The 24,249-nt window shown below is 50.9% G+C and overlaps 1 protein-coding gene across 1 annotated transcript in view; it reads left to right on the forward strand.

Annotated features, from left to right (window-relative positions):
• The window catches only part of DNER (delta/notch like EGF repeat containing), a 1,567,341-nt gene extending 1,547,728 nt beyond the window's left edge, over positions 1-19,613 (forward strand). Inside the window, exon 13 of the mRNA XM_069618306.1 lies at positions 18,632-19,613. Within this exon, the coding sequence (XP_069474407.1) occupies positions 18,632-18,743 (112 nt within the window). The 3' untranslated portion in view covers positions 18,744-19,613. The remainder of the gene's footprint in view (positions 1-18,631) is intronic.
• Positions 19,614-24,249: the final 4,636 nt, after the last annotated feature.

A 24,249-nucleotide genomic window follows, 5' to 3' on the forward strand; every position in this document is an offset into this window, starting at 1 on the left:
AGCACAAAATGACTGCACCCTGCTGCCTGATTTTGCATGTGTAAAAATTAGGAAAACTACGGTAAGGTGCTTAGGAAATGTTTGTACGATCGATCAACGTACGCTTAAAAACACATGCCGAACCCTCGGGACAATAATATTTTTGAGCACACTATTCCTTTAAGACTCAGTTGAGCTTGGAGGTGTCCATTCCCTGCTCTGCCAGTCCAGTCCAGTGTAGTTCTACGAGTTAGCTGTTCAGTGCTGTGCTCTGTGCTTTAGGTCGCGGTTATAGCTTCTTTAAAAATAGCAGACCGAAGATATTCTAGGCTGGGACTATGGGCCTTAATTCTGTCTACCTCTGATATGTTTGTGTGTTCGATTCAAGTTGTGCCATATGGTACATGCTGTATAACATCCCTTTGACAACTAAAATGAATAGATAAAAAAAAAATATGCTACAGAGAGTAGAGGAAAGAAAATGGCGAAACTGCTACAATTCTTGTCGTCTGATGACAAGCAAATGATAGCTCACAGGAGGATAGCTCAGGGCAACACGCTCACCTTGGAAGCAAGACAATGCAGGAGCAACACCGGCTCGATCCCCGGGTCCGCACTTAGAAACCTTTGGATATTACCCTTATAAATAACCAATCAATTAAAGAAAAACAGAGGATTTTTTGAGAGGGGCAGGTTGGCCTCAAAACATGTGATGCCATAGCAAACACCAGGGTTCTGAAATGTAAGTAGCAGCCAAGAGGCAGAGACTGACATGTCTTGATTTTTTCCAAGAATTCAATCTAATTTATAGGATTTACCTTTCAAAGGCGCACATCTCTTTGGGAAAGATGCGGATGCGATACTCACAGAGGGGAACATGGACACAGAAATGGCCACAAGTTCAATGTTATTGTGCTTCAGTGAACACTATCCTCCCGAGAAGGCACAACAAGCCAGTATGGGGCCTTGTTTACTGGAACATCGAGTGCATAAACAACTTACCAGCTCTATTACCAGTGCAGGTGTTCACAGTAGTCCTTGCAGAAAAGCCAGCTTCTATATAGAATCCCCAAAGCCCTGTAGGGCTAACACACAAAGGCCCTCATTACGACCCTGGCGGAAAGTGACTGACCGGACCGCCACAGCGTAAATAGCGTTTCCGCCATTGCACGAAGGAGCAAAGTGCGGCCCATTCCGACCCATCGGGCACGAGCACCACGGCATGGCGGAAGTGCAAAGTCCGCGATGGCGGAAATGACCCCAAAACGGCCCACACCGCCGCCGTACGGCGCCCTAGGTGCAATACCGCCACCCATCACAGCGGACACCGCAGTGTGCGCCTACCGGAAAGTACGGTGACCGGAAATATACGGAAACGGAAGTTAAAACATGGGCCCGGAACGGGAAACATCCCGCCGTACACCTATAAAACCACTAAAACCACACAACCACTAAAAACACTACCCTGAGACACACCCCAACCCGTCATCCACCCTAGCGAAACCAAGAAAAATGGGAAAAGTAGCGAAGAAAGCGTGCGACCGCAAGCGGCAGGTCCACTTCTCCCGTGAGGAACTCACCATGCTAACAGAGACCCTCCAGGAGAATGCTGCCGTCGTCTTCTCCACGCAAATGACCAGGACGGCACTTGCAAACAAGAAGGCCATATGGGCTCTGGTGGCACAGCGGGTAAGTGCGGTGGGGACCGCACCCCGCACCCCACAGCAATGCCGAAAGCGATGGGACGACCTGCGGATACGCGTCCGCAGCATACTCTCTGCCAACCGCAACATTGCCACAGCCACCGGGGGAGGTCCTGAATCACCCATCAAGTTGACCCCCTGGGAAGAAATCTGTGCCTCCACCATCGGAATGGAGAGCATAGAGGGAGTCGGAGGGATGGAGAAAGGAGTGCAGACATCCGAAGATTCAGGTAGGTGGGCCAGATAAAACAATGCCAAATCCACAAAGTCCAACCATGTGAAGTACCATGTGTCCACATAGTGCAACAGAAACACATGTCCAGGAGAACGTCCACACACATCGGCCTGATAGCGCACGTTAAAACCCACAATAAATACATAAATAATTAAAAACCCCTAAAACACGCACTACACGTGCAGCAGGCACACCCTAACTGCAGGCTGCCATACAACTGCACCCTCACTCCACACACAAATGAAAGCACCTCCAAGGCCCCGACCCAAATCACCCTCAGGTACCACCCCAATGCATGTGATACAATGCCATTCCAATTCCCACAGACCCATCAATAACCCTCGCCCTCCTTTACTCCACCACAGGGTCCGATCCAAACGACGAGCTTCAGGACACCCCTACCAGCACACCTGCAAAGAGGGCCAAGACCAACGGCCAAAGACCCTCCACCTCAGCTGCACGCATCAAGACACGGCAGCAGCACAAATCAGGTGGCAGCACAGAGGAGGGAACATCAACAGGCACCCCAGCAGCCAGCATGCCCACACCACCACCACCACAGGTCCCCCCAACGGATGCCACAGAAGGCACTGCCTCTGGTGGCAGCAGCACCATAGGTGACACCCCATTGATGGCAGCATGCTCCGACACAGAAGACGGGGATGTCGAAGACAGATCCATCCATGACCTGTCCCAATCCCCCTGTCTGTCCCATCCCGTACAACATGAGGATACCACGCAGGGGCACCCACAAGACGACGACTGGCCATCCCCCACAAGCCCTGTGGCAAGGCAACATGAGGTCAACAGCCCCTCTGTGACACCCCCGCAAATGGCCATGGCCCAGCAGAGGCAACAGTCCCTCGACCAGTTAATCGTGCAACAGCAGCAACTGGCCACGCTCCTCAAGGACCATGCCGATGAATGTGGGGGCACTAAGGCAGACATAGAAACATCAACTGAGACACTTAGGGCAGAAATGGAGAGAGGTACAGAGACACTAAGGGCACAAATGGAGAGTAGCACCGAGAGCCTGAGAGTCCAAATGGAGAGAAGCACCGAGAGCCTGAGGGGGGAACTGCATGCGACGTCCAAGGACGTATGTGCCGAACTTGCCGCAGTGCGCCGTGTGCTCACTGAGCTCTCGCAAACCCTTAGGGACATGCATGGACGTGAGCAGGCAGAGACATCATCCGTTGCAAGTTCCGTCCAGGGCAGCCCCCAACGTAGATCTGGGAGGAACCTGCGCTCCACAGGCAGGGGTGCCCCTGATACCCGCAGAGGGGGCTTGCAATAGCGACTGCCCACTGACAACGAGCATCTGTGGACACTGGTGTTCGGGGGGGAGGTAGGAGGGTGGAGGGGGTGTGTTGGGCTCACTTGGGTGGCGGGTCGATAGGGTGTACAACATGATATCACATATGCCATAAACAGTGCACGATCAACCAATGAGATGTGTGGACATTGATCTTTGTGTACTAGGCCATCATAGGCGTACAGTCCATATTGTGCATGTCCCAGACACACACAGTGCCACGAGTCCCGTGTCCATGTATCAGCCACCAGGCGTGAGTGCTAGAAGCATACATCAATGAGATGCTGACGAATGTCACGGCCCTCCGGTGCCTCGCAGACTCCTTGAGGTGCTGCCACATCCCCGCCCTCATCATGACCATCATCAGGTGCTTGCAGTTCTGCGTCAGGGGGCATGGGCACATTTCTACGTACGCACATGTTGTGGAGCATGACACATGCCATCACCATCTTTGCAACCTTCTCATGGCGGTACAGGAGTGCCCCGCCAGACCTGCTGAGGCAGCGGAAACGACCCTTCAGTAGGCCGAATGCCTGTTCAATGACTACACGGGTACGTGAGTGGGCATGGTAGTAGTCCTCCTCATGCTGGTCCCGTGGGTTCCGGACTGGTGTGAGGAGCCATCTCTTCAGTGGATATCCAGCATCACCTGTATGTGGACGAGAAACGTATGATGTGGAATGCCATTGCTACGTACGCACACCCCCCCCCCTTCCTGCCAGGTCATTGCCGAATCACATACCCCACATTATCATGCATGTAATGAGACTCACCGAGTAGCCAGGATCTGTTCCCTGCATGTCGCTCCATGTAGCGTGGTATTGTAGAGTTCCTCAAGACCATAGAATCATGGGTTGATCCAGGGAATCTGGCACAACAATGTGTAATGATCCTGTTGGAGTCACACACCATTTGTACATTCAGAGAATGAAATTGTTTTCGGTTGCGGTACTGGGCCTCCATGGCATGTGGGACGACCAATTCCACATGGGTGCAGTCGATGGCACCAATGCAACCCGGTATGCCGGCAAGTGCATGGAATCCCACTTTTGTGTTGGTAATTTCCTGCTCCGAGCGTGGTAGGGAGATGTAGTCGTCTGCGTGCTGCAGGAGGGCATCGAGCACTTGCAATAGTGTCCGTGAGAACAGTGGCTGAGAAATGCCATGCAACTGTCCGACTGTGTGCTGGCAGGTGCCTGTGGCCAGGAAGTGGAGTACAGACACCACCTTCAGTAGGGGTGGGATGGCGGTTGGGCTATCTATCATGCTGACAAGGTCAGCCTGTGTCATGTCCACAATGGCGGCTATGGTGTCCCGGTCCAGACGGTAGAGGGTGTGGATCTGCTCATCAGTGAGGTTGAACGGATGTGCTCGGAGGCGTGGGATTGCGGGCTGCCTGCGTGGTGGTAGTGGCTGTGCTGGCGGCCCTTGCTGGCCCTGCCTTGCCCTCCTCCTCCTCCTGCGTCTCCTCCGTGCGGCCGGTTGTAGTTGGTGTTCGTCTTCTTCCTGGAGTTGGAGTACTTGCAGTGCTATCAGGTCCCCCAGGGCCAACATCGCGAGTCCTGCCGGTAGCATTTCGGTGTGGTTGTGGGAGGAGACTGGCTGTGCAATTTATGTGTTTTCAGGCTGTATGGCCTCCACCTGTGGTGATTCATTCCACCTGTGCAAACTGCTCTCCCCTTTGGCCGAGCACGTCCCGCACACAGCGCTGCAATTCGGGGAATGGCATCTTGCTATTGCAATCATGTATTTGTACCCGATGGCCGTGTAACATTGGTTGATATGTTCATTCTGCTATGGTCCCATTGTTTCACATACTATCTGTGCAGTCGCGAACAGACTTGTGAAGGGTCAGTGGTACGTAGTACTCGAGTAACGGTGGGCCCTCATGCATCACTGTACCGAGTTGCAACGACGGGCGGGGCGTCCCATTTGTGGGTGAAGGCAGTTGCCATTTTCACACACAGCCGCACTAGATGGATTAATTAGTGATTTCAAACGGCCACAGATGCTTCTTCGACGTGATGTTGCAAATGAGGAATTCGAAGGGCGGCGCTTTCGGTTATCAGCTAGCGGCGAGGAAATGCCCACAGGTCTGACTGCAAATATAACGTACTATTGTTCAATGTCCTTGGGACAGGGGCCATGGCGAGGATGCAATGATTGATATGAATGGTTTGGGATGCGCAATAGCGACGTGGGCGATGAGGCCGGACGTTCCCAAATACATGTTACTTCACAACACTGGCATTACGGGCTGGGGCACTGTGGATTTTGCAGGCTGCATAACGCACAGACTCAATGGATATTTCTAATGTTATGTGAGTAAATATTCTGGCGTTTTAATCCCGGGATGAGGGAATGATGAATGGATGCATGGGCAGGTGATTTGATACAGAGTTTGCCATGTACAGGGCTTCTTGGAATCTATCCGCCTCCCCTGCGCTATGTGATGCAGGGCTGCCATAGTGGGACCATCGTCTATCTGGCCTTGTTGAGCCCTCCCTGTCTCGACGCGCCCTCAGACACTTGTGTCCATGCACGTTACCAATCCCATCTGATGGATTCTGTTTTGACAGACGCATGCACAGGTACACTCGTTTGTGATGGTGTTTACACCTCGATATAGATAGTTATGAGTCGCAAGTGGTTTTTGGGTGGTGATGAACCTTTGGAGTGGGCTAGCATGCATATGGCTGTGGATTTAGTGTGATCATTGAAGTGAGTTGTTCGAATGTAGTTCTGATGGCCATTCTGTTCTTTTTCTTTTCTTTTGGTTGACAGGTATCTCCTCCCCTTTTGCCACTGCCATCTGTATGCCACTCCTGCAGATGGGTTTTACTCCCGACACCTGCTGCTTCGTGTTAATCAGTGGAGCAGCATTACGATCTTATGGGACGATCGCCAATGGGCCACATGCCCTTACGCAGTACTGGTGGCTCGGAGCAACATTTCGGCCTTTCAGCTGGACTAGTGCCTCCCCATTGGGACGGCCCTGCGGTTCTGTGCGCTTCAATGTTGCCTTTTCGTACGTGAATGTGGCTCTGTGTACCATGATGGAACAGGGCGTCACACAAGTAGTGGCTGGTCATTTCTTGCGGATGCAGCCCACAATGGTGAAATGTGTTTTGGAGTTCATGGCCTGATGGCTGTATGGGCTTGGTGATTTTGTTGTGCATTAAATTTCTATTCTGATTTGGCCCGTGTAGCGTTCTTCTTTGCAAGTGATGTGGCATATTCCTATTTGGGGAGCGATGTATTGTGAGGAGATCTGCATTGGGTTCCAGCTTCGGAGTTTAGTTGCGTGGTACTGTACTGGACGCGTTTGCCTACGAAGCCCGTGAGGTCAGGGATGGGGGCTGCCAATATGACTGTTTGAATGTTGTCATGCTCAGGGGCGGGGGATTGGGTTTTGTGTAACAGATGCCGGTCAGCCAGGTGGACTGGTGGAATGATGTGATTTTCGGAATATTGCTGGTCACAGGTGCCTGTGTTTGCGTGCGTTTCTTGGTGGGGGACTGTGGTCATGTCCATTGGGATGGCTTCTGTATTCGTGCCATCTGTGCCCTGCAGCTCCCATTGGCCCCTCTTGTGTTTCATTTGTTCGTTGGCATGCATGGGTGACTTGTGCATTTCAATGGTTGCATTGTGACTTCATTGCACCTACGGGGAGTTGTACTTTGTGGGCAGGGAGCGGTGTACAGGCACTCAGTGGGGCCGTTTACGGTTGATTCGCGATGCCGTACTTCTCACCATGGCGGAATGGTTCATTCCGCCATGCTTGATGGCGTTAGGTACATGTCCGCTAGGGTCGGAATTAGCGTACCCTTGCGCCATGGTGGTGTTTACGGTTTGGCATGGCGCGCGCGCGCGTGCTTGGTGCAGTTAGCGTTGGCGTTCACTACGGTGTCGCTAATGGCTTCGTACTTTGCGGTGACGGGTCATAGTCGCACCGAGCGCTATTCGATGGCGGTATTGCATTTCCGCCATCGTTTTCCGAATTCCGCCAGGGTCGTAATGAGGGCCAAAGAAGCACACTCCGTATAACTCTGCCTCAGGCCTGTTCCTCCTAAATGTCACCAGGAGGAGACAGAATTCCCCAGAATGCCTCGGAATGGCATCATGGGAAAGCCTGGATTCAAGCAGACAGCCCTATGACAATGCTTTACATGAACAAGCAAGTAGGTCCAAGATCCGCAACCCTATCTGTCACAATCCAGTGCGCACTAGCGTGTTACGGGACCGCACCCTTTATTATCTTACAGCGCGCAGCGGCAGAACGTTGCTGTCGCGCCACGTGGCTACATCACACTACCCAGAGCAGCACAGCAACTGCAGATGTGGGCTCCATCTCCCGGCAGTGCATCCTCCGGGTATTCTGAATAGTTTGGAGAATGACTGAGCAGGTGCACAGTGTGGCGCTGCCCGATGACGGGGCGCGCACGCGGCGGCGTGACGTTGCACGCCGCCACATGCAGCATAAATAAACGGGGCATTCCCGGCCACGTCAGAGCGACCGGGAAGCCCGAACCAAGAGAACGTGTGGCGTGTGAGTCCTTTGGGGTCTGGGGCTTACGAATGGCGCCGGGGGTCACAATCCACCCCTGACAGTGGCGACGAGTGGGGGAGACGATGCCTGGGCCCGGTGGTGAATATTTCTGCAATTCTTTTCACTGAAACGAAGTCGTTCTAAGACTTCGTTTTGAGCCGTAGGCTGTGCGTCACCCACGCGGCTGGCGGCCATTTTACCTATCAGGCCGTGGAACTTCACTGAGCTCCGGTTCGAGCAGTGAAGAGCATCCAGACCTAATTTTTGGACATCCTGTCAGCAGGCAGCTATACCTGCATACATATATGACCAATTTGTGATTACTTAATTTCTTGAGTCTCCTACGTCGAGTGCAAGCAAGGAGGAGGGCTACAATGGCTGGGCCTGCATAACCCATAATCTTTTCTTGTCTCAATTTTTTGAACAGCTGAAGGCTGGGGCCTTCGCTTCATCCTCTTCATCATCAGACTGGTGGCCATACTGCTTTTTCATCCTCTTCATCATCACGGAGGTGTGTTGCAGTGATTTTTCTTCAGTCCTGGAATCATCAGGTATGGTGGCTGGATATAGGCTGTTAATGATTGCCTACGGAGGGGGACAGTGGACTCTGGTTATCTTCACTCCCAGGGTGAACTTTCCTTTGCCTGGATGTGGCTCAGAGTTTGAGTTGCGGCCCCCATTTTCCACGCTGGGGGTGCCTGTGCGCTCGAACTCATGAGTGACACTGAGGATCAGGACGGTGCACAACCAGCAGCGGTGCAGCAGCCTCCACGTGCTCAAGTAGTGCCTCTGGGCCCATTGCCTCCAGTGCAGCCGGTGCAGCAGCCTCCACTTGCTCAAGCAGGGCCTCCAGGCCCTTTGCCTCCAGTGCAGCCTGCGGTAGCACCTGTTGCCCAGCCAATTCTTCCTGCCATGGCCCAGGCACGTGCACCTGCAGCCCATCGCGGAGTTTGATGTCTCGGGCCCACCTTCCAGCTTAGGGCCCAGATGGAAGAGGTGGGTGGACCGCCTGGACATGTACTTTCGGGACGCTCAAGTGGTTGATGATGACAGCAGGTTGACAACCATGTTATACTCGGCAGGGCCCTCAGTTCAGGAGATTTTTGAATCACTTCCGCCAGGGGATGGATCCTACGGTCAGGCGAAGGCTGCCCTTCAAGCTCATTTTCTACCTCTTGCCAACGTGGACTATGAACGTTTCGTGATGCTGTCCGCCAAACAGAAAAAGTACGAGACTTTGGACACTTTCTATGGGCTCCTGAGGCGCCTGTCGCTGGCCTGTGCTTGGGGCGATGCAGAAGATATGATCAGGACTATGCTGGGGAGGTGCCATGAGGTGTCTGAGGCGAGGGCAGCTAGAATGGAGGCTGGTTCGCGCTCCATCAGGACCGAGGAGGTGTGTGTGATGTGGCGCAGTGGCAGGGGCACTAGAAGACCTGGCGGCGGACCCCGAGAGAGAGCCGGGAGGGCAGGGGAGGCCTGCCAAAAGTGTGGGTATGACCTGCCCCACCCAACGGAATGCCCCGCGGCCGGAAAGACTTGTGGAAGGTGTGGGCTGCCAGATCACTTCTCTAGGGTGTGCAAGGCGGCCATGCCTGTGTTGGTGCCGCGAGGCCCGGCCCGGTCCGGTTTCCTTCACCAGGGTCGACCCCCCAACATCGCTCAGGTGGACCAGAGTGAGGAGGATGCCCACGTGGAAGAAGCAGACAAAGAGGAGGAAAAGAAAATTTTCTTTGTCTCCAGTGTGGGGGTCCTGAAAAGAAAGAACAGGAGACAGCCAAGGTGTGTGGTGGAGTAAATCAGTCTCCAGTCCCGGTCCTGGTGGACACGGGGGCATCCGTCAATGTGATGGCCCGGGCACACTATGACGCTATGGACCGGCCTCCCAAGTTGGTCGCACCAAAAGCCCGCATCTTCGCTTTTGGTGGTCTGGACCCTATCCCACTAGACGGTGCTTTATGGTGAAGGTGGAGCACGATGGCTCCCAAATCACTGCACGATTCTACGTGACACCGGTGAGCACCAACACCTTGCTGAGTTGTGCAGCGGCAGAGGCCCTCTGCATCGTCAGTTTTGCATACTCTGTCTATCTTGAAGACATCAATGACTTCCTTGAGAAGTATGCCGCACTGTTCAAAAGGATTGGGCAGATGGCTGGTGACCCAGTAAGGCTACATATTGATGAATCTGTGCAGCCCATCGCCCTGAAACATCGCAGGGTACACTTTCATCTTCGTGAACACGTCGACAAGGAGTTGGACAACTTGGTCAATCTTGACATAATAGAGAAGGTGGAGGGTCTGACTCCCTGGGTGTCCCCAATTGTAGTGGCACAGAAGCCCAAACAACCAGATGCTGTCAGAATCTGTGTCGACATGAGGCTGCCGAACAAAGCAATCAAGAGAGAGAGACACCTCACCCCAACGATTGACAATATCATTGCCGAGGTACAGGGCGCTTGCTTCTTTTCAAAGCTGGACCTCCGAGCGGGCTACCACAAGGTTGTCCTCCACCCCGAGTCGAGGTATATCACCACCTTCACTACACACCGAGGGCTATACCGTTACAAGAGACTGAGCTTTGGTGTGTCCTCGGCGACAGAGGTTTTCCAAAACATCATCCAGGGTGCCCTAGCAGATCTGGAAGGCGTCTTAAGTATCAGTGATGATATCCTGGTGTTTGCCAGAACAGAGGTGGACCACCTGAGGCGGCTGCCGAAAACGTTCGAGAGGCTGCAGTCCCTGGGCCTCACCCTCCACAAAGAGAAATGGGAATTTCTGCGACCATCGATAGAGTTCTTTGGCTTTGTGTTTAAAGAAGGGGGGGTGTCACCTGATCCCAAAAAGGTCCAGGACATTAAAAGGGCACAGCCTCCGGAATCCGTGTCTGATGTGCGGAGCTTTCTGGGCATGGTTATGTAATGTGGACGGTTCATCCAGAATCTTGCCTCCAGGTCGAAACTACTCAGAGCACTGACAAGAAAAGATACCACCTGGAACTGGGGCCTGCTTGAGCAGGCGGCATTTGACGACATCAGGGGTGCCCTCGCTGCAGATGACACCATGGCATTTTTTGATCCTGCATTACCATCGAAGATCATTGACGATGCCAGCCCGTTTGGCCTGGGCGCCGTGCTGACACAGATTGACCGTGATGGGGGTGTCCGCCCGGTGGCTTACGCCAGCATGGCGCTGTCAGAGGCGGAGCAAGGGTATTCGCAGATTGAGCGTGAGGCATTTGCCGTGCTCTGGGGCTGCAGGCACTTCCGGCTCTATGTCCTTGGATGCCCGGTGATGGATCACAAGCCGCTGCTTCCCATCCTGGCGGGGTCATCATCCAAGCCGCCGGCAAGGATAGAGCGGTGGATGCTCGCTCTCCTGGAATACAGAGTCACCCTGGTGTACCGGCCAGGGGCGAACAACGCGGCAGACTATCTCTCTAGACACTCGGGGTGCGCCTGGAGCGGAAGACCATGACACCTGTGCGGAGGAGGCAGGGGAACATGTTTGTGTGGTGGTGGAGGCGGCCACACCGAATGCCATGCCCCTAGAGGAGCTCGAGGTAGCTGCAGCGGACGATGAGTGTTTCAAAATCCTACGGCACTCCATGCAACAGGGCTCCTGGAAGTCGGTGCTGGAGGCCCTGGCGTGGTGCACTCAAGGGGCCAGAACCAGACTTGAGCAGCTGTGGAAGGTCCGGGAGGAGCTATCTTTTTCAGCATCCGGCCTTCTGCTCAGGTGAGATCGCATTGTCGTGCCCCAATCGAAGGTGAGGGACGTGATCACCCTTGCCCACCGAGGTCACCAGGGAGCCGCCAAGACCAAGGCCCGCTTAAGAATGAAAGTGTGGTTCTCGGAACTGGAGAGGAAGGTGGACAAATTCGTGGCAGCCTGTGTCTGGTGTGAGGGGGCGTCTCCCCTGCAGCGTGAGCCTGTCATAGAAGCGATGCCTCTGGGGACGCGACCTTGGGATGTCGTTCAAGCGGACTTTGGCTCCACCACGATGGGCACCCACTTCCTGGTGCTGGTTGACGAATATTCAAGATACCCCGAAGTGGAATTTGTGGAGTCGGTGGCGTTTGAGCATGTGGTGGTGGCCGTGGAAAAGGTGTTTGCGGCCCATGGTTTCCCCCACATGCTATGCTCGGACAACGGGGCGCCGTTCCAGAGTGAGCGGTTCTTGGAGCTGATGGAGAGCTGCGGGGTGCTACACAGGAAGATCACACCCCTCTGGCCAAGGGCAAACAGTGAAGCGGAACGGCTGATGAGGACTCTAAACAAGACCTTCAGAATCGCCCAGGGCCAAGGGCAGTCCCTCCACCGAGCTCTTTATCAGTTCCTGAGGGTGTACCGCACCACACCGCATGCATCCACCCGAGTGGCCGTGGCAGAGACGTTATTCAGGCGGTGCCCTCGGGGGCTGTTACCGGAGGTGGGAGAGAAAGAACCAGCGGAGATCGACAACCAACAGGTCGAGACAGACCGGCGAACAAGGATCGAGCAGGAGAACATCCGGCGAGGGCTTAGCCCGTAACGGCTGGAGCCGGGTGATGAGGTTCTCATTCGGAATATACATCCCCATGAAAAGCTCTGCCTACCATATGAGCCAGAGCCGCTGGACGTCGTTGCAGTCAAGGGATCCATGGTGACTGCATCGGACGGACGGTCTGCGGTAACTCGAAATGTGAGCTTCTTTAAGAAGCTAGGGGATCCAAGAACTGATCTGCCCCCTGATCCGGATTTAGGGTTGGTCCCTGAGGACGAGGGAGAAACAGCCTGCTTGCCTGAGTCCCCGGCCCGGGGAGCGCCTATGGACAGATCACCCGTGCCGGAGGTGAGTGGGAGGTACCCCAGAGGGCTGGGCGAGGGAAACCCACTCACCTCAGCGACTACGTGCTGGGACATTTGTCTGATCATCCTGACGATGAGAACTGTTAAGTAAGGGGACCCGGGTGTATGTTAATAAAGGGGCGTTGTGGAACTGGGTATTCGAGATGTTATAGGTGTATTGTGATTTCGTTTGCAGTGTGTAGTTTTTAAGTGTTTGTTGTTGTCCTGCCGGAAAAAGGAGGAGTGTGCCGCTGCCCGATGACGGGACGCGCACGCGGCGGCGTGACGTTGCACGCCGCCGCGTGCAGCATAAATAAACAGGGCGTTCCCAGCCGCATCAGAGCGACCGGGAAGCCCGAACCAAGAGGACGTGTGGCATGTGAGTCCTTTGGGGTCTGGGGCTTACGGATGGTGCCGGGGGTCGCAATCCACCCTCAACACACTCCAGATATCCATGAATGGGAGATGGATGGGTATCACAGTCCAACAGTAGAGAGTGCCAGAAGCAGACCTTGCTGCAAAGCATCTCATTGCACGGTGCAGCATGCTCACCACTGTGTGAACTTGGGAGGGCTTCATGGGACATTAGGTTTCGCTCCGTTTGAATCATGCGTTCCCGTGGGCCTTCCCTCCCCTTGCAGTGGGGTCTCTTGTAGTACACAATCTCAACAGGAAAAGTTGCAAAATGATTCCCTTCACCTCCATGTGGGAGTGAACGATGTGGTATTCAGACCTTGTAGCCATACCAGCAGAGCAGCACGTCCAGCTCAGCGGGGTGCACCCAGTGCTACTGACAATGCACCAGGTGGAGGCATGACGTCACAGTTCATTTTACCTCAATCGAGTTGCCTGGCTCCTGAGGTCTTAGGGTGCATGTGTACCTTCCGCATAAATCCTGTCACATTCCTGGGTGTCCATGTCTCAAACGGCCTTTTTTTAAAAAAAAAGGAAGTGGCTTTCCTCTTTGTTTGCTGGCAGTAATGGCAATTCAGCAACCTGCCTTTCTAAGGACATTTCACCGTCTTTGCTGCAACCTGCGGCGTCGGCTTTGCAACATTCTTCAATAAAGGTGCATCTTGCAGCCCTTTCTAGATGTAAGAAGAAACGCAAAGATTATGTAGTCTGTTTTACCATCCTTTGGTAACGGGTTTTCGGAGGGGCTTTCTTTGTAAATGTACCCCAGTCTGGCTGTGGCCCCTGAATGGAAGTTTACAAGGTTAAATTCGGAAGTGTTTCAGCCCAGGCACTCTGCACATATAAGGTGTGTAAAGTGAAGGGCAGCCATCACATTGGCATGCAGGGTAAGCAAGACCCGAACCAGCTGCTGAACCTTTTTTGAAGATTAATCCGGACAATATCACATCGAGGACACGCCCACATTTGAAACTAACATGGTATCCAGATATGATTTGAAATCAGAAGTGTGTTTACTAGTCTTCTTCCAATCTCCATCCCCAAAGGCAGCGAGGTCTTGACACACCCTTGATGTAAGAAGATGACTTGGTTACTGCATAGAACTGAGGCTGTAAGGCTGTCAGAAAGACGTCCCAATTGTTCCTGGCCCACACTTCTAAAAACAAAGGTCAAGCAGTTGGAAAAGCAGTACCCGCTACATGGATAGTTGATTCTGCTATTTGCTGTTAGAGATTGTCAGCTACGCAGTTGCTAGGCAGAGTAGCCAGGCGTTCTACGAGGGCAAAGCAGATATGACAGTGGTCCTCATTACGACCCTGCCGGTCTGGAAATAACGGTGGTGGTAAAACCGCCGCCACCGTTCTTTCCAGACCGGATGATTGAGAGTCCTGCAGCTGGGAGGTGTCACTCCCGCCAGGTCTGAGCTGGCGGGTTTAACACCACCCGCCTGCAGGCGGACATGGAAACACCGGCTCTGTCATAGACGGAACTAGCGTTTCCATGGTCCCCAGGGGGGACTTACACAATTCTGCCTCCGGAATTCCCGGGTCACCGAGGTCGTAATTCCCCGGTGATTCAGGAATTATGGAGGCGGAATGGTAATACGAGTCTGGCAGTAACCTGCCGGTTTTTCCGGCACAGTTACCACCGTACTCTTAATGAGGCCCAGTGTCTTTAGCTAGCATCTTCTTAAGACCCAGTTGCCAGGTGGCTACTTGGAAGTTGCCAGGATGGCTACCATAGTAGGCCAGGATGTCCTGAACAATCTTTTCAAGTGAGGCCCATCTCTGTCTCACCGCCTGGTGTTTACCACTCAGTATCCTGCGCATATTCAAAAAGCAGGGGAATCTAAAAGAACCAATGCTGGAAAAATCGAATGTACTTACTTCCAAATATACCTCTCCTCCAGAGTCAGTTTCTTCAATAGAATACATGCAGCCCACCCAGCCTCCGCAGAGGTTTTCAAGGCTTTTATCACACATGCTTAGATCAGAGGTGTGTGAGATGGCAAGGTTGGTTTTAGTACATCAGCAGGGCTTTTTGACTGTTGGGACAAAACAGGCTGTAATGGCCTTATAAAGAAAGACCTTAATGTAGGCTATGCACATAATGATGTAGTTAGTCGTAAATACATTGCTACAGGGAATATGTACATTCTGAGGGATTCCTTCCTTGAGGCCTGGCTATAGTCAATAAGCATGTGAATCTTTTACCAATACGATTGCTGTAAACTATACCTACAGGCATGTCACTTTGATGTACTCACCAAAGTGACCTTTGTACTCCAATGTCCCACTCCTGTTTCCTCCATCTTCCTGCCCCACCCCTCTAAAAGGTGTATAGTCAATTAGCCTGACTGGTGCGGGGGGCGGAGCGACGTAAGTGACAGACATTGCCCAAAGGAGGAGCCAGTCTATGCATAGGTCATGACTCCACACTTAGATTTATTTTATGGACTTTGCTGGTCCAACGGCTCTGGTCCTGGCCACACAGGACAGACTCTCTCTCGTGAGCATGGGGGGAAAAGGTGACTATGGACTTGGGGTACAGTAGTCAATATGGTGAGTAACTTCTTCCTTTCACATAAGAAAATCTGCATTCATTGAGTGCAGTTTAAACTGGAGTCCATGCATGGAGGGCCCTCCTAAGCATCATAAGTTACATTGGAGGCACAAGGGGTGATTGTGCGCTTACCAACGAGGAATGGTGTGTACTCTACTTAATAAGATAGCATAATGAGTCATGAACCTTATGTGGTCTTAAACGGAATGATAGCAATATCTTACTACAATCGATGTGCCTTCATATCTTGCGTTATATCGCATGATATATTTTATAGGCACAGCGTTCTTTTGGAACCCCATTTTGAGGGAAACCTGGGCCACATTTTGGGAATGACTGCAGATATTTATATTTGGCAGACATGTCTGTGATAAAGGGTGATTATGCTTGATTCTCCAAGTACATCGTGCACAATTGGCTTTGCGCTTGCGTCCTTTTTCACTTCACTTACCCTAAAATTACAGTGTTTATAACTCTGAGGCAGACATGCTGGCTCAGAAAGAACCAGGGTTCGGTGGTGGGTATAAAATGGCTGAAATGGCTCCCTTGAGCCCTGTGAGGAGAATCCAGGGCGGACTTTATTCCCACCCCCTATGATCAGACCCAGTTGGAGAATTATGGATATAGGATAGTGTTCACAAACTACTGCCCACTTTTTCGGTCTAACGTAAGACCATTATTAAAACTCTTGTGTCATAAATACACAAAAACGGAGCTTGCGTGTCGTATTGTGTACGATCTGAGTTGTGCAGTGTCTCTTGGTATTTCAGTCCATGTTCTTTGGTTTTTTTATACAATGCTGAAGGTTAGTTTTCCCATTATAAATACAGGAGCACAGGCAGCAGACTTGTAAAATCACTTGGGTGTGAATGCCAGGACTGGCACAGCATCTAACACCTGGCATGGGAAAGCCTGAAACTACACTGGGTTGGTGGGATTTAACTCCATCCAGCCCTGGCTTTCCAGACAACCGCAGTTTGCACCCTTGCACTTGTGGTGTTGCTTTTCCCACATAGCTGGACCTATAAATCCCCCCGGGGGGCATTGTTATACGCTAATAAGCAATAATTGGCCATTTGGCACCTACTGCCTTACTACTACCAAGGGGAGAATACAAGGGAAGAAGCCAGGGCTGGTTGTGATCTTCACACATGGCCTGGAGCAACTTGAGATGTCTACACTGGTGTGTATTACCACAAGAAAACCATCTGCTTTGATCATTGGTAGACTACGTCAAATGAAGAATGCAGTGCTGTAAGTATGTGTTCTGCTTGTGAAACAGGCAGACAGGTTTCTAAAGTTTCCCAAATATATACCTGACCTTTTGAAAATTGATCAAGAGCAGACCATGATATGAATGTGCTTCTAAAATGTAGTTGTCCCAATGCAACACAGTGAACATTAGCACTTTCAAGGAAGATTTGTGATTTTACACTCATTAAAGGATCACCGAGGATGACCTTGACCTCACCATCATTTTCCATTCATCTTTGCTTGCTGGGAAGTGCTTGACTATCAGGAGAGAGATCTTCTCAGACGAGCTTTCGATATTTTAAATCTGCAACAACAAGCGTCAAAGCTTTCTTTGCAATGAAACAAGGAAGACAGCATGATTTGAATTATATTGAAAACTCGATTTATAAACAATCAGTATGCTAAAGGTGTCCCACAATAGCACTGTCTATATTATACATTTGGATTTAGATGTAGTCTGATATGACTTTCTATTTAAGTAGCCGGCAGGTCCTATTTAAATGTTCTGGCAACAGGGCGACCAAGGGACTCTTTGTTCCAAGTTTTGAAAGTCCAGTGCATATTTTTAATCCTGTGATGAGGCAGTTTTGCATGCAGGCATGTTTGCCTCAGGCCTCCACTGAGCATTATAAGTGCAGCAATAAGCATGTGAACATGTACCAAAGCACATCATTTTGGTGCCTACAAAAACATCAATGGTCGATTCATGGAATATTTGCCCGGTTCAAAGTGACTATGCACTGCTGAAAAGTGACTTTGCACCGCCGACGCAAACCCCTGATTCATGGATCCACGCAAAGTGTATTTTTGAAGTGCAAAGTCCGGGCAAAGTCAGCGCATAGTCATTTTTGCAGTTCAAAATGACTTTGCCCGGACTTTGCAGGGCAAAAATACACTTTGCACGGCTGCATGAATCAGGGTTTGTGTCGGCAGTGCAAAGTCACTTTGAACCGGGAAAATATTCCATGAATCGAGCCCCCAGGGATCAGCCTTAGGCTAATCGCTCTCCTACAAACAGCATAATTTTCTAAATAGTGTTAATTACATTGAGTGGATCACGCTCCTTTGCACCTTTTCCCCTCCCTCTATGTTATGGCGAAAAGAATTTAATACTTTATTTTTTTTTACCTGCGTAGTTCAAAAAGTGTAAATGCCGCCCACAAAACACAATTGAGGTCATCATTTCCAAAGGATTCCTATGGAGCCTGTCTGCTTTTAGTGGGTGCCAAAAACTGGAAGAATTCAAAGGTTTTCTGCCAGCATGATTAAGACTTGCTGACGGGAAATCCCTTGATATTAGTAGGCAAAGCATATGAGGAAGGCGGACATGCTAATCCAGATCCGTGCCCCCACTCCGCCTACCGAAACATAAACAAATCCTGCAGATCATAAAAGGAGGTGTTAACACAGGCATAACGCTTTTACTCCTGTTTTTACCACCGTATTTTGCGTGCCCCAACTCTGCCTTCCAAAAGATTCACTTCACTCTACTCCTGGCCACCCTAATGCCTTGCTAAGATTTGCAGTAATTGCTAGGGAGGAGGGGAAAGGTAACCAAACAGTGTCTGGAGAAACGTGTATCCTCTTCTCAGTCCTCTGAAGATGCGTAATATGCATAGTGGCCATCAAGGCCAGGTGGTTGCTGATGAAATGTGTTAATATTTACACGGTTTTCAACTAAGCACTAACCTTCCTAATGCAATGTGAAAATTGGATTTCAGTTGAAACATGTTTCAATCACATAAGGGGAATTATGTTAAATCTACTTTTGTTTTGCTCCCTTTTGCTTAGGTTCGGAAAGAAGTCCAGGCCTGCGATGTACGACGCCACCCCGATTGCGTACGAAGATTACAGCCCAGATGACAAACCTCTGGTTACGCTGATAAAAACAAAAGATTTGTAATCTAATGTCTGATTTTTGGCTAATTTTTCAAAAGAAAGGGGTACTAAACTAACCAAGTATTTTTAATAAAAACCCTGAGAAATTTAGACCGTTAGAATTTTCAGTAGAACCGCTAAGAGCAAATGTTTTGCAGCTTCCGAAATTGGATTCGCGAAGTTCAGGAGCAACATGTCGATTTACGCAAAGGCAGCTTTTAACGCGAACGCTTGGTGCAGCGTGCGCTACCTGCACGGTAGGCCCGTGACACAGGAAGGAACCGTACTGTGGTAGTCACAAAAAGCGCAGGAAGAGTTTTTGTGTGACGTTTCAGTGCTAGCTTCCAAGTAGAGTTAGTAAAAAAAAGGTGTATGTTATGACACACAGTATATCCGTTACAAAATGAACAAGTCTGAAATGTGTGTGTTGTGAAAATGACTCTTAAGTAGAACAATGTACTCTTCTTAACCTGAATGAATTGGCTTTTGGCTTATTCCATGCATGGGTACATAACCTATTTCTGCACTCCTTGTTTCCTAGAGATTGCTTCAAACTTCCTGAGTTGGTGTTTGTCATTTTTGTAATAGTATTCAAGCTAGGCTTTGTAAAAAAGTATGGCAATAAGCTGCCCAGTAGGGCACCTTAGAAATGGACTGAATCTATTATTTTCTTTACCCCGTCAAGGTTTTTATATCGTGAGTAAAACTAGTCTCAATGGTTTGGTTTGCAATGGTTGCTAATGTATCAACTTGTTGAAGACTGCGGATTTCCCATAGTGCATCTTGTTTATATGCAGTTTGTTTTAATCCTATAGATGTATTTGACTGCTACTTACTATGCTCCTTCAAGTCCCTGCTGATTTCAAAGGAGATTGAATAAATGTTATCAAGTCAAGTAGTCTGGGTCATTGTTTCTTGCTCCCTGTTTTTCAATTGAAACTACAAAAGGCATTTCACAAAAAACACAGACAAAATATATTCAGAAACAATGTATTGAGCAGCAGTCAAAGGGCAACAAACGAGAGGGTGTGGAACAGAGACCCTTGCGGGGGAGGTGGTTGTGGGGAAGGAGGCAGCATAGAGGCCTGGCTCTACAAGCAGCGGCTCTACAGATGTTTTGCAACATGACTCCCATGATCCCTCAAAAACACACTTATTGGACTCAAAGCAGGAAGTATTCCTGTGAGTTTCCCCAATACGTTTGTCACACACCAGAAATCACAGGTTTTTACCAATTTTTAGAGTTATTCATAAACATCTACAGTCATGTAGCCAATGACTATAGTTGCCCTCCAACATTTCTTCCTAATCCCATGTGATATGACTACCCCTAGGATGCGCTGACGAGCCACTTATCTAGGGTTAGGGGATAGGGAGAGGAAACGGGCCCTATCTCACGCTACTCACCAAGAGTGCAAAATTCAATGTAAAAGTCTGTGTGGGCAAAAACATTGCTGAGGAATTTTGTAGTTTTATTTTTATTCTCAGCTCAGTATAGTCACACTTGTAAAAAGAAGGAAAAGATGTTTTCTTTAAAAAAATGGTATTGTTTAGAACCCCATAACTGGGTGTTTTTTCTAAAAAGGAAAAGGAAAGGACAGGTAGCGGGTGGTATCCTTTCCGCTCAGTTTGTTCGTAACTGCGCAGCTGTACTTGATGCCGCTGCACTCATGCCCAATATGGGTGTTTTTCAAGCTAAAAAGCTTGGCATGAATTGTTTTAGAAGATGTAGCCCCCTTCTCTTGTGTATATAGTTCCGGAAGAGAGGGCGGGGCCACATCTGGCCAACCGGTTTCAGTGGAGATGGTGGTTAACCCACTTTCTTCAGGGCCACAACAGCTTTTATGAGGGTTGTCACAACAATGTCCCTGTGAGATATGCACATTTCTCTACACGGGGCCCCACTCTTCTGCTTAGCATTATCAGCTTTTCAATTAGTATTTTCTTTTGGAAGGGTTTTTCAGTTCGCTATGTCTGTTGCACGGATGCCTTTTGTTCTACAGCATTCTGGCGTGCCTTTAGATTTCAAGATCCAGGGATCGTAGCGTCTCGTACCGGGTTCTACATGATAAATAAAACTACAAAATTCATCATCAATGTTTTTGGCCACACAGATTTTTAAATTGAATTTTGCACTCTTGTTGAATAGCATGAGATAGGGCCAGTCCCATGATCCCTCAACATTGACTATGCTGGCTGGCGCTGATGGGAGTTGTAGGCCAAAACCTCTGGAGAGCCAACCGTTGGCAACACCTGTGCTAAGGGGTTGGGAAGCAGTGGGCAAACAGGCCGAGTGGGTGGGATTGGCATTACACGTTGTGCGGTAAAAATTCCAAAATACCGGCATGGCGCTATCAACATGTCCGCCCTCGCAAGAGTGCGCTAATAACGCACCATTACGAGTTCGCGGACACGAGCATAGCGCCATGCCGGTAAACCCCCTACCGCCATGGCGGTAAAGACCCAAAAAAGTCACCTACCGCCCCTGACGAAAGTGCAGATTGCACCTCCGCCCTCCTGCTGCATGCAAATAGCGGTCACCGCAAATAGCGGTCACCGTTAAATTCCGGAACCGGAAATAGCGTCATCGCACAGGAACGGGAAAGAGCACGGCGGCCATCTTTAAAAACACAATCCATTGCCATCCTCTGCCCCCTGGACCTGTTTTGAGTCGTTAGCAGTTCAAAATCATCCGGGACACCTGCATCATGCCCGAGGCATTAAAAAAAAGTACTGACAGGCAGCGCAAGGAGAAATTTACAGCAGAGGAATTGAATATGCTGACACAGACCCTGGCTGAGAATGCAGAGGTTGTTTTTGCCAATGACATGCGGCGGCCAACACTACTCCAAAAAAAAGCCATCTGGGAGCAAGTTGCAGTCAAAGTCAGTGCAGTGGGCACCAGTACCCGCACGGTGCGTGAGTGCAGGAAGAGGTGGGACGACCTCAGACTGCGGGTGAGGGTCATCCTTGCGGAAAACCACCGCATTGCCAGTGCAGTTGGAGCTGGTTCACCAATCAGACTAAAAGAATGGGAGGTGACCTGTGGAAACCTGATTGCTGTGGAATCCATTGAGGGAGTAGGCACCATGGAGCTCGGCGTGGGTACCACTTCGGATGGAGGTGAGTGTACACATGACAGGATGCGATGTGAATGTACTGTTCCCCCCATATGTGAGCACAGACTCCTCTCATGCATGGACACACATCTACACATGCATCCATCCCTCACCATGTCAGTGTCAGACCCAAACACACACACATGCACACATCACCAGAGACAAGTTCCAAACACAACAATGCATGGATGAGGCACTGAACTGGCACATCACCTGCATCCACAACTATTAAGTCCCAATGGCCACAACGGCATCATTCATGTAATCTGCATTAAGTATATTGAAACGCAACCAATGCCATCCCCCTTCTTGTCCCTGACAGGCTCACATACAGATGGTGAGGATGCCGCTAATGCATCCCAGGCACCAGCTACGAGTAAGAGGCCAAGGGCACAGGACTCGGAGGACAACCCCACAACATCCAGGGGCAAGGGGGGAAGGTCACACCTGATGAGCAGGAAACATTGTAGGAGTGCCACTGCCAGGGCAGATGTAGCTGCACCACAAACTGCAGCCCCACCACCGGAGGTGAACCCACAGGCACCAATACCAGCCACCGAGGGCCCACCATCAGCTGCAGCAAGCTCCGCTGGTGAGGCAGCCGCCACTGCCCCCCTATCTGATCCGGAGGACACCCTAGTTGGGCCAATGGAGATGCACACCCCAAGCCCCCCTAGAACCCCAGAACCAGCACCATTCCAGACACCTGGGTCTGATGTGACTGTTGAGGACAACAATCCAGCCATAATGTCCCCCATGGTGGCTTCACCTGCTGCAGTGGATGCATCTGAGGGCACAGCATCCAGTACACCATCACCCAGCACTGCCCTCCAACTGACCACCATCCTGCAGAGTCAACACGAACTGACTGTGCTGGTTGGCCAGCATGTTGAGGAGGCTGCCCATCTCAGGGAGAATATTGTGGAGACGGCGAGGCACTCCACTCAGAGGATGGACGCAAACACTGACAGGCTGTGTAACGAGATATCCAGGCTCAGGGAGGTCCTTACTCGCATGGCCGACACAATGGACTGCCACTTCTCACAACCAGCCAGTCTGCCCCATCGTCATCTTCCGGCTCTAGACAGACAAGCCCCCTCCGGCGCTCAACACGCACCACCAGGCGCACGTCTGCCCATCCTCCAAATGCTGCTATAGACAATGGCAAATAGGGGGTCAATGGAGATTCCTCTGCGTGCATAGGCCAACGCAAACATGGCAGACACATGAGGGACTGTTGTGGGGGGTGGGGGGAAGGGTGTTATGGGGGGTGGGGGGAAGGGTGTTATGGGTCTGTTGTAGGGGGTGGGGGGAAGGGTGTTATGGGTCTGTTGTGGGGGGTGGGGGAAGGGTGTTATGGGTCTGTTGTGGGGGGTGGGGGGAAGGGTGTTATGGGTCTGTTGTGGGGGGTGGGAGGAAGGATGTTATGGGTCTGTTGTGGCGGGTGGGGGGAAGGGTGGTGGGATGTTTGGGGACTTGCACTTTTTCACCTTTCCGTTACTCAATACACTGGTTTCTGATCAAAACACAAGCTTGGACATCTTCATTGTGTTTGTGTACTTTATTGGCGACAGGGTCCATTGCGTGCTTCCAAACATACACCAGTGCATTAATACCCATATCCATGTGACAGTACGAAAACATGTTCCTCAGAATATTTGGTTGATCAGATGCTGTCTCACAGCACGTCCCTCCTGCCCATCCCCTCTTGCAAGACCTGCATCCCCTTCACCTCTGTCCTCATCACCATCATCATCCTCATCAGGTGCTTCTATTTCAACGTCAGGGGGCAGTGGCACATTCCATCTGATACACATGTTGTGCAGCATGACAAATGCCATGGTGATCTTGGCCACCTTCTCATGTCCATACAGGAGAGCGCCACTAGACCTGCTAATGCACCTAAACCGTGACTTCAAAAGGCCAAAAGTCTGCTCGATCACGATGCGGGTACGGGTATGTGCACAATTGTATTCCTCCTCGTGCGTGTTCTGTGGGTTCCGTACAGGTGTGAGGAGCCAGGTCTTCAGGGGATAGCCTGCATCACCTGTATGGGGGAACGAACGGGGTCCTGTTACTGTTCACCTCACGAGCGTCCTGTTCATATCACACAAATTGACATTGCATTGTGATTCAAGTACACAATTAACAGCATACATGCAGATGGTCTGTGTGACAGCAATGTGCAAGGGGGAGGTCGACCCTGCAAGTGGACATGCCCCATTCATGCCTCCAACAGTAATTGACATGTCCTGGGTGAGGCGAGGTCTTCGGTGTCCCTGGGCCCAGGCAGATTTGGTTCAACACTGCTGGTGTACTGCCATTCCAACATTGATGTTGCCATGCAGAGAGGCATCACTGCAGTGGTGCTATAGGTGCGTGGTGAAATGCTTTGGCTAGGGGTGATCCCTT

The sequence above is a fragment of the Ambystoma mexicanum genome, chromosome 10 (genome assembly GCF_040938575.1).
Source record: "Ambystoma mexicanum isolate Mex_15411 chromosome 10, UKY_AmexF1_1, whole genome shotgun sequence".
NCBI lineage: Eukaryota > Metazoa > Chordata > Amphibia > Caudata > Ambystomatidae > Ambystoma > Ambystoma mexicanum.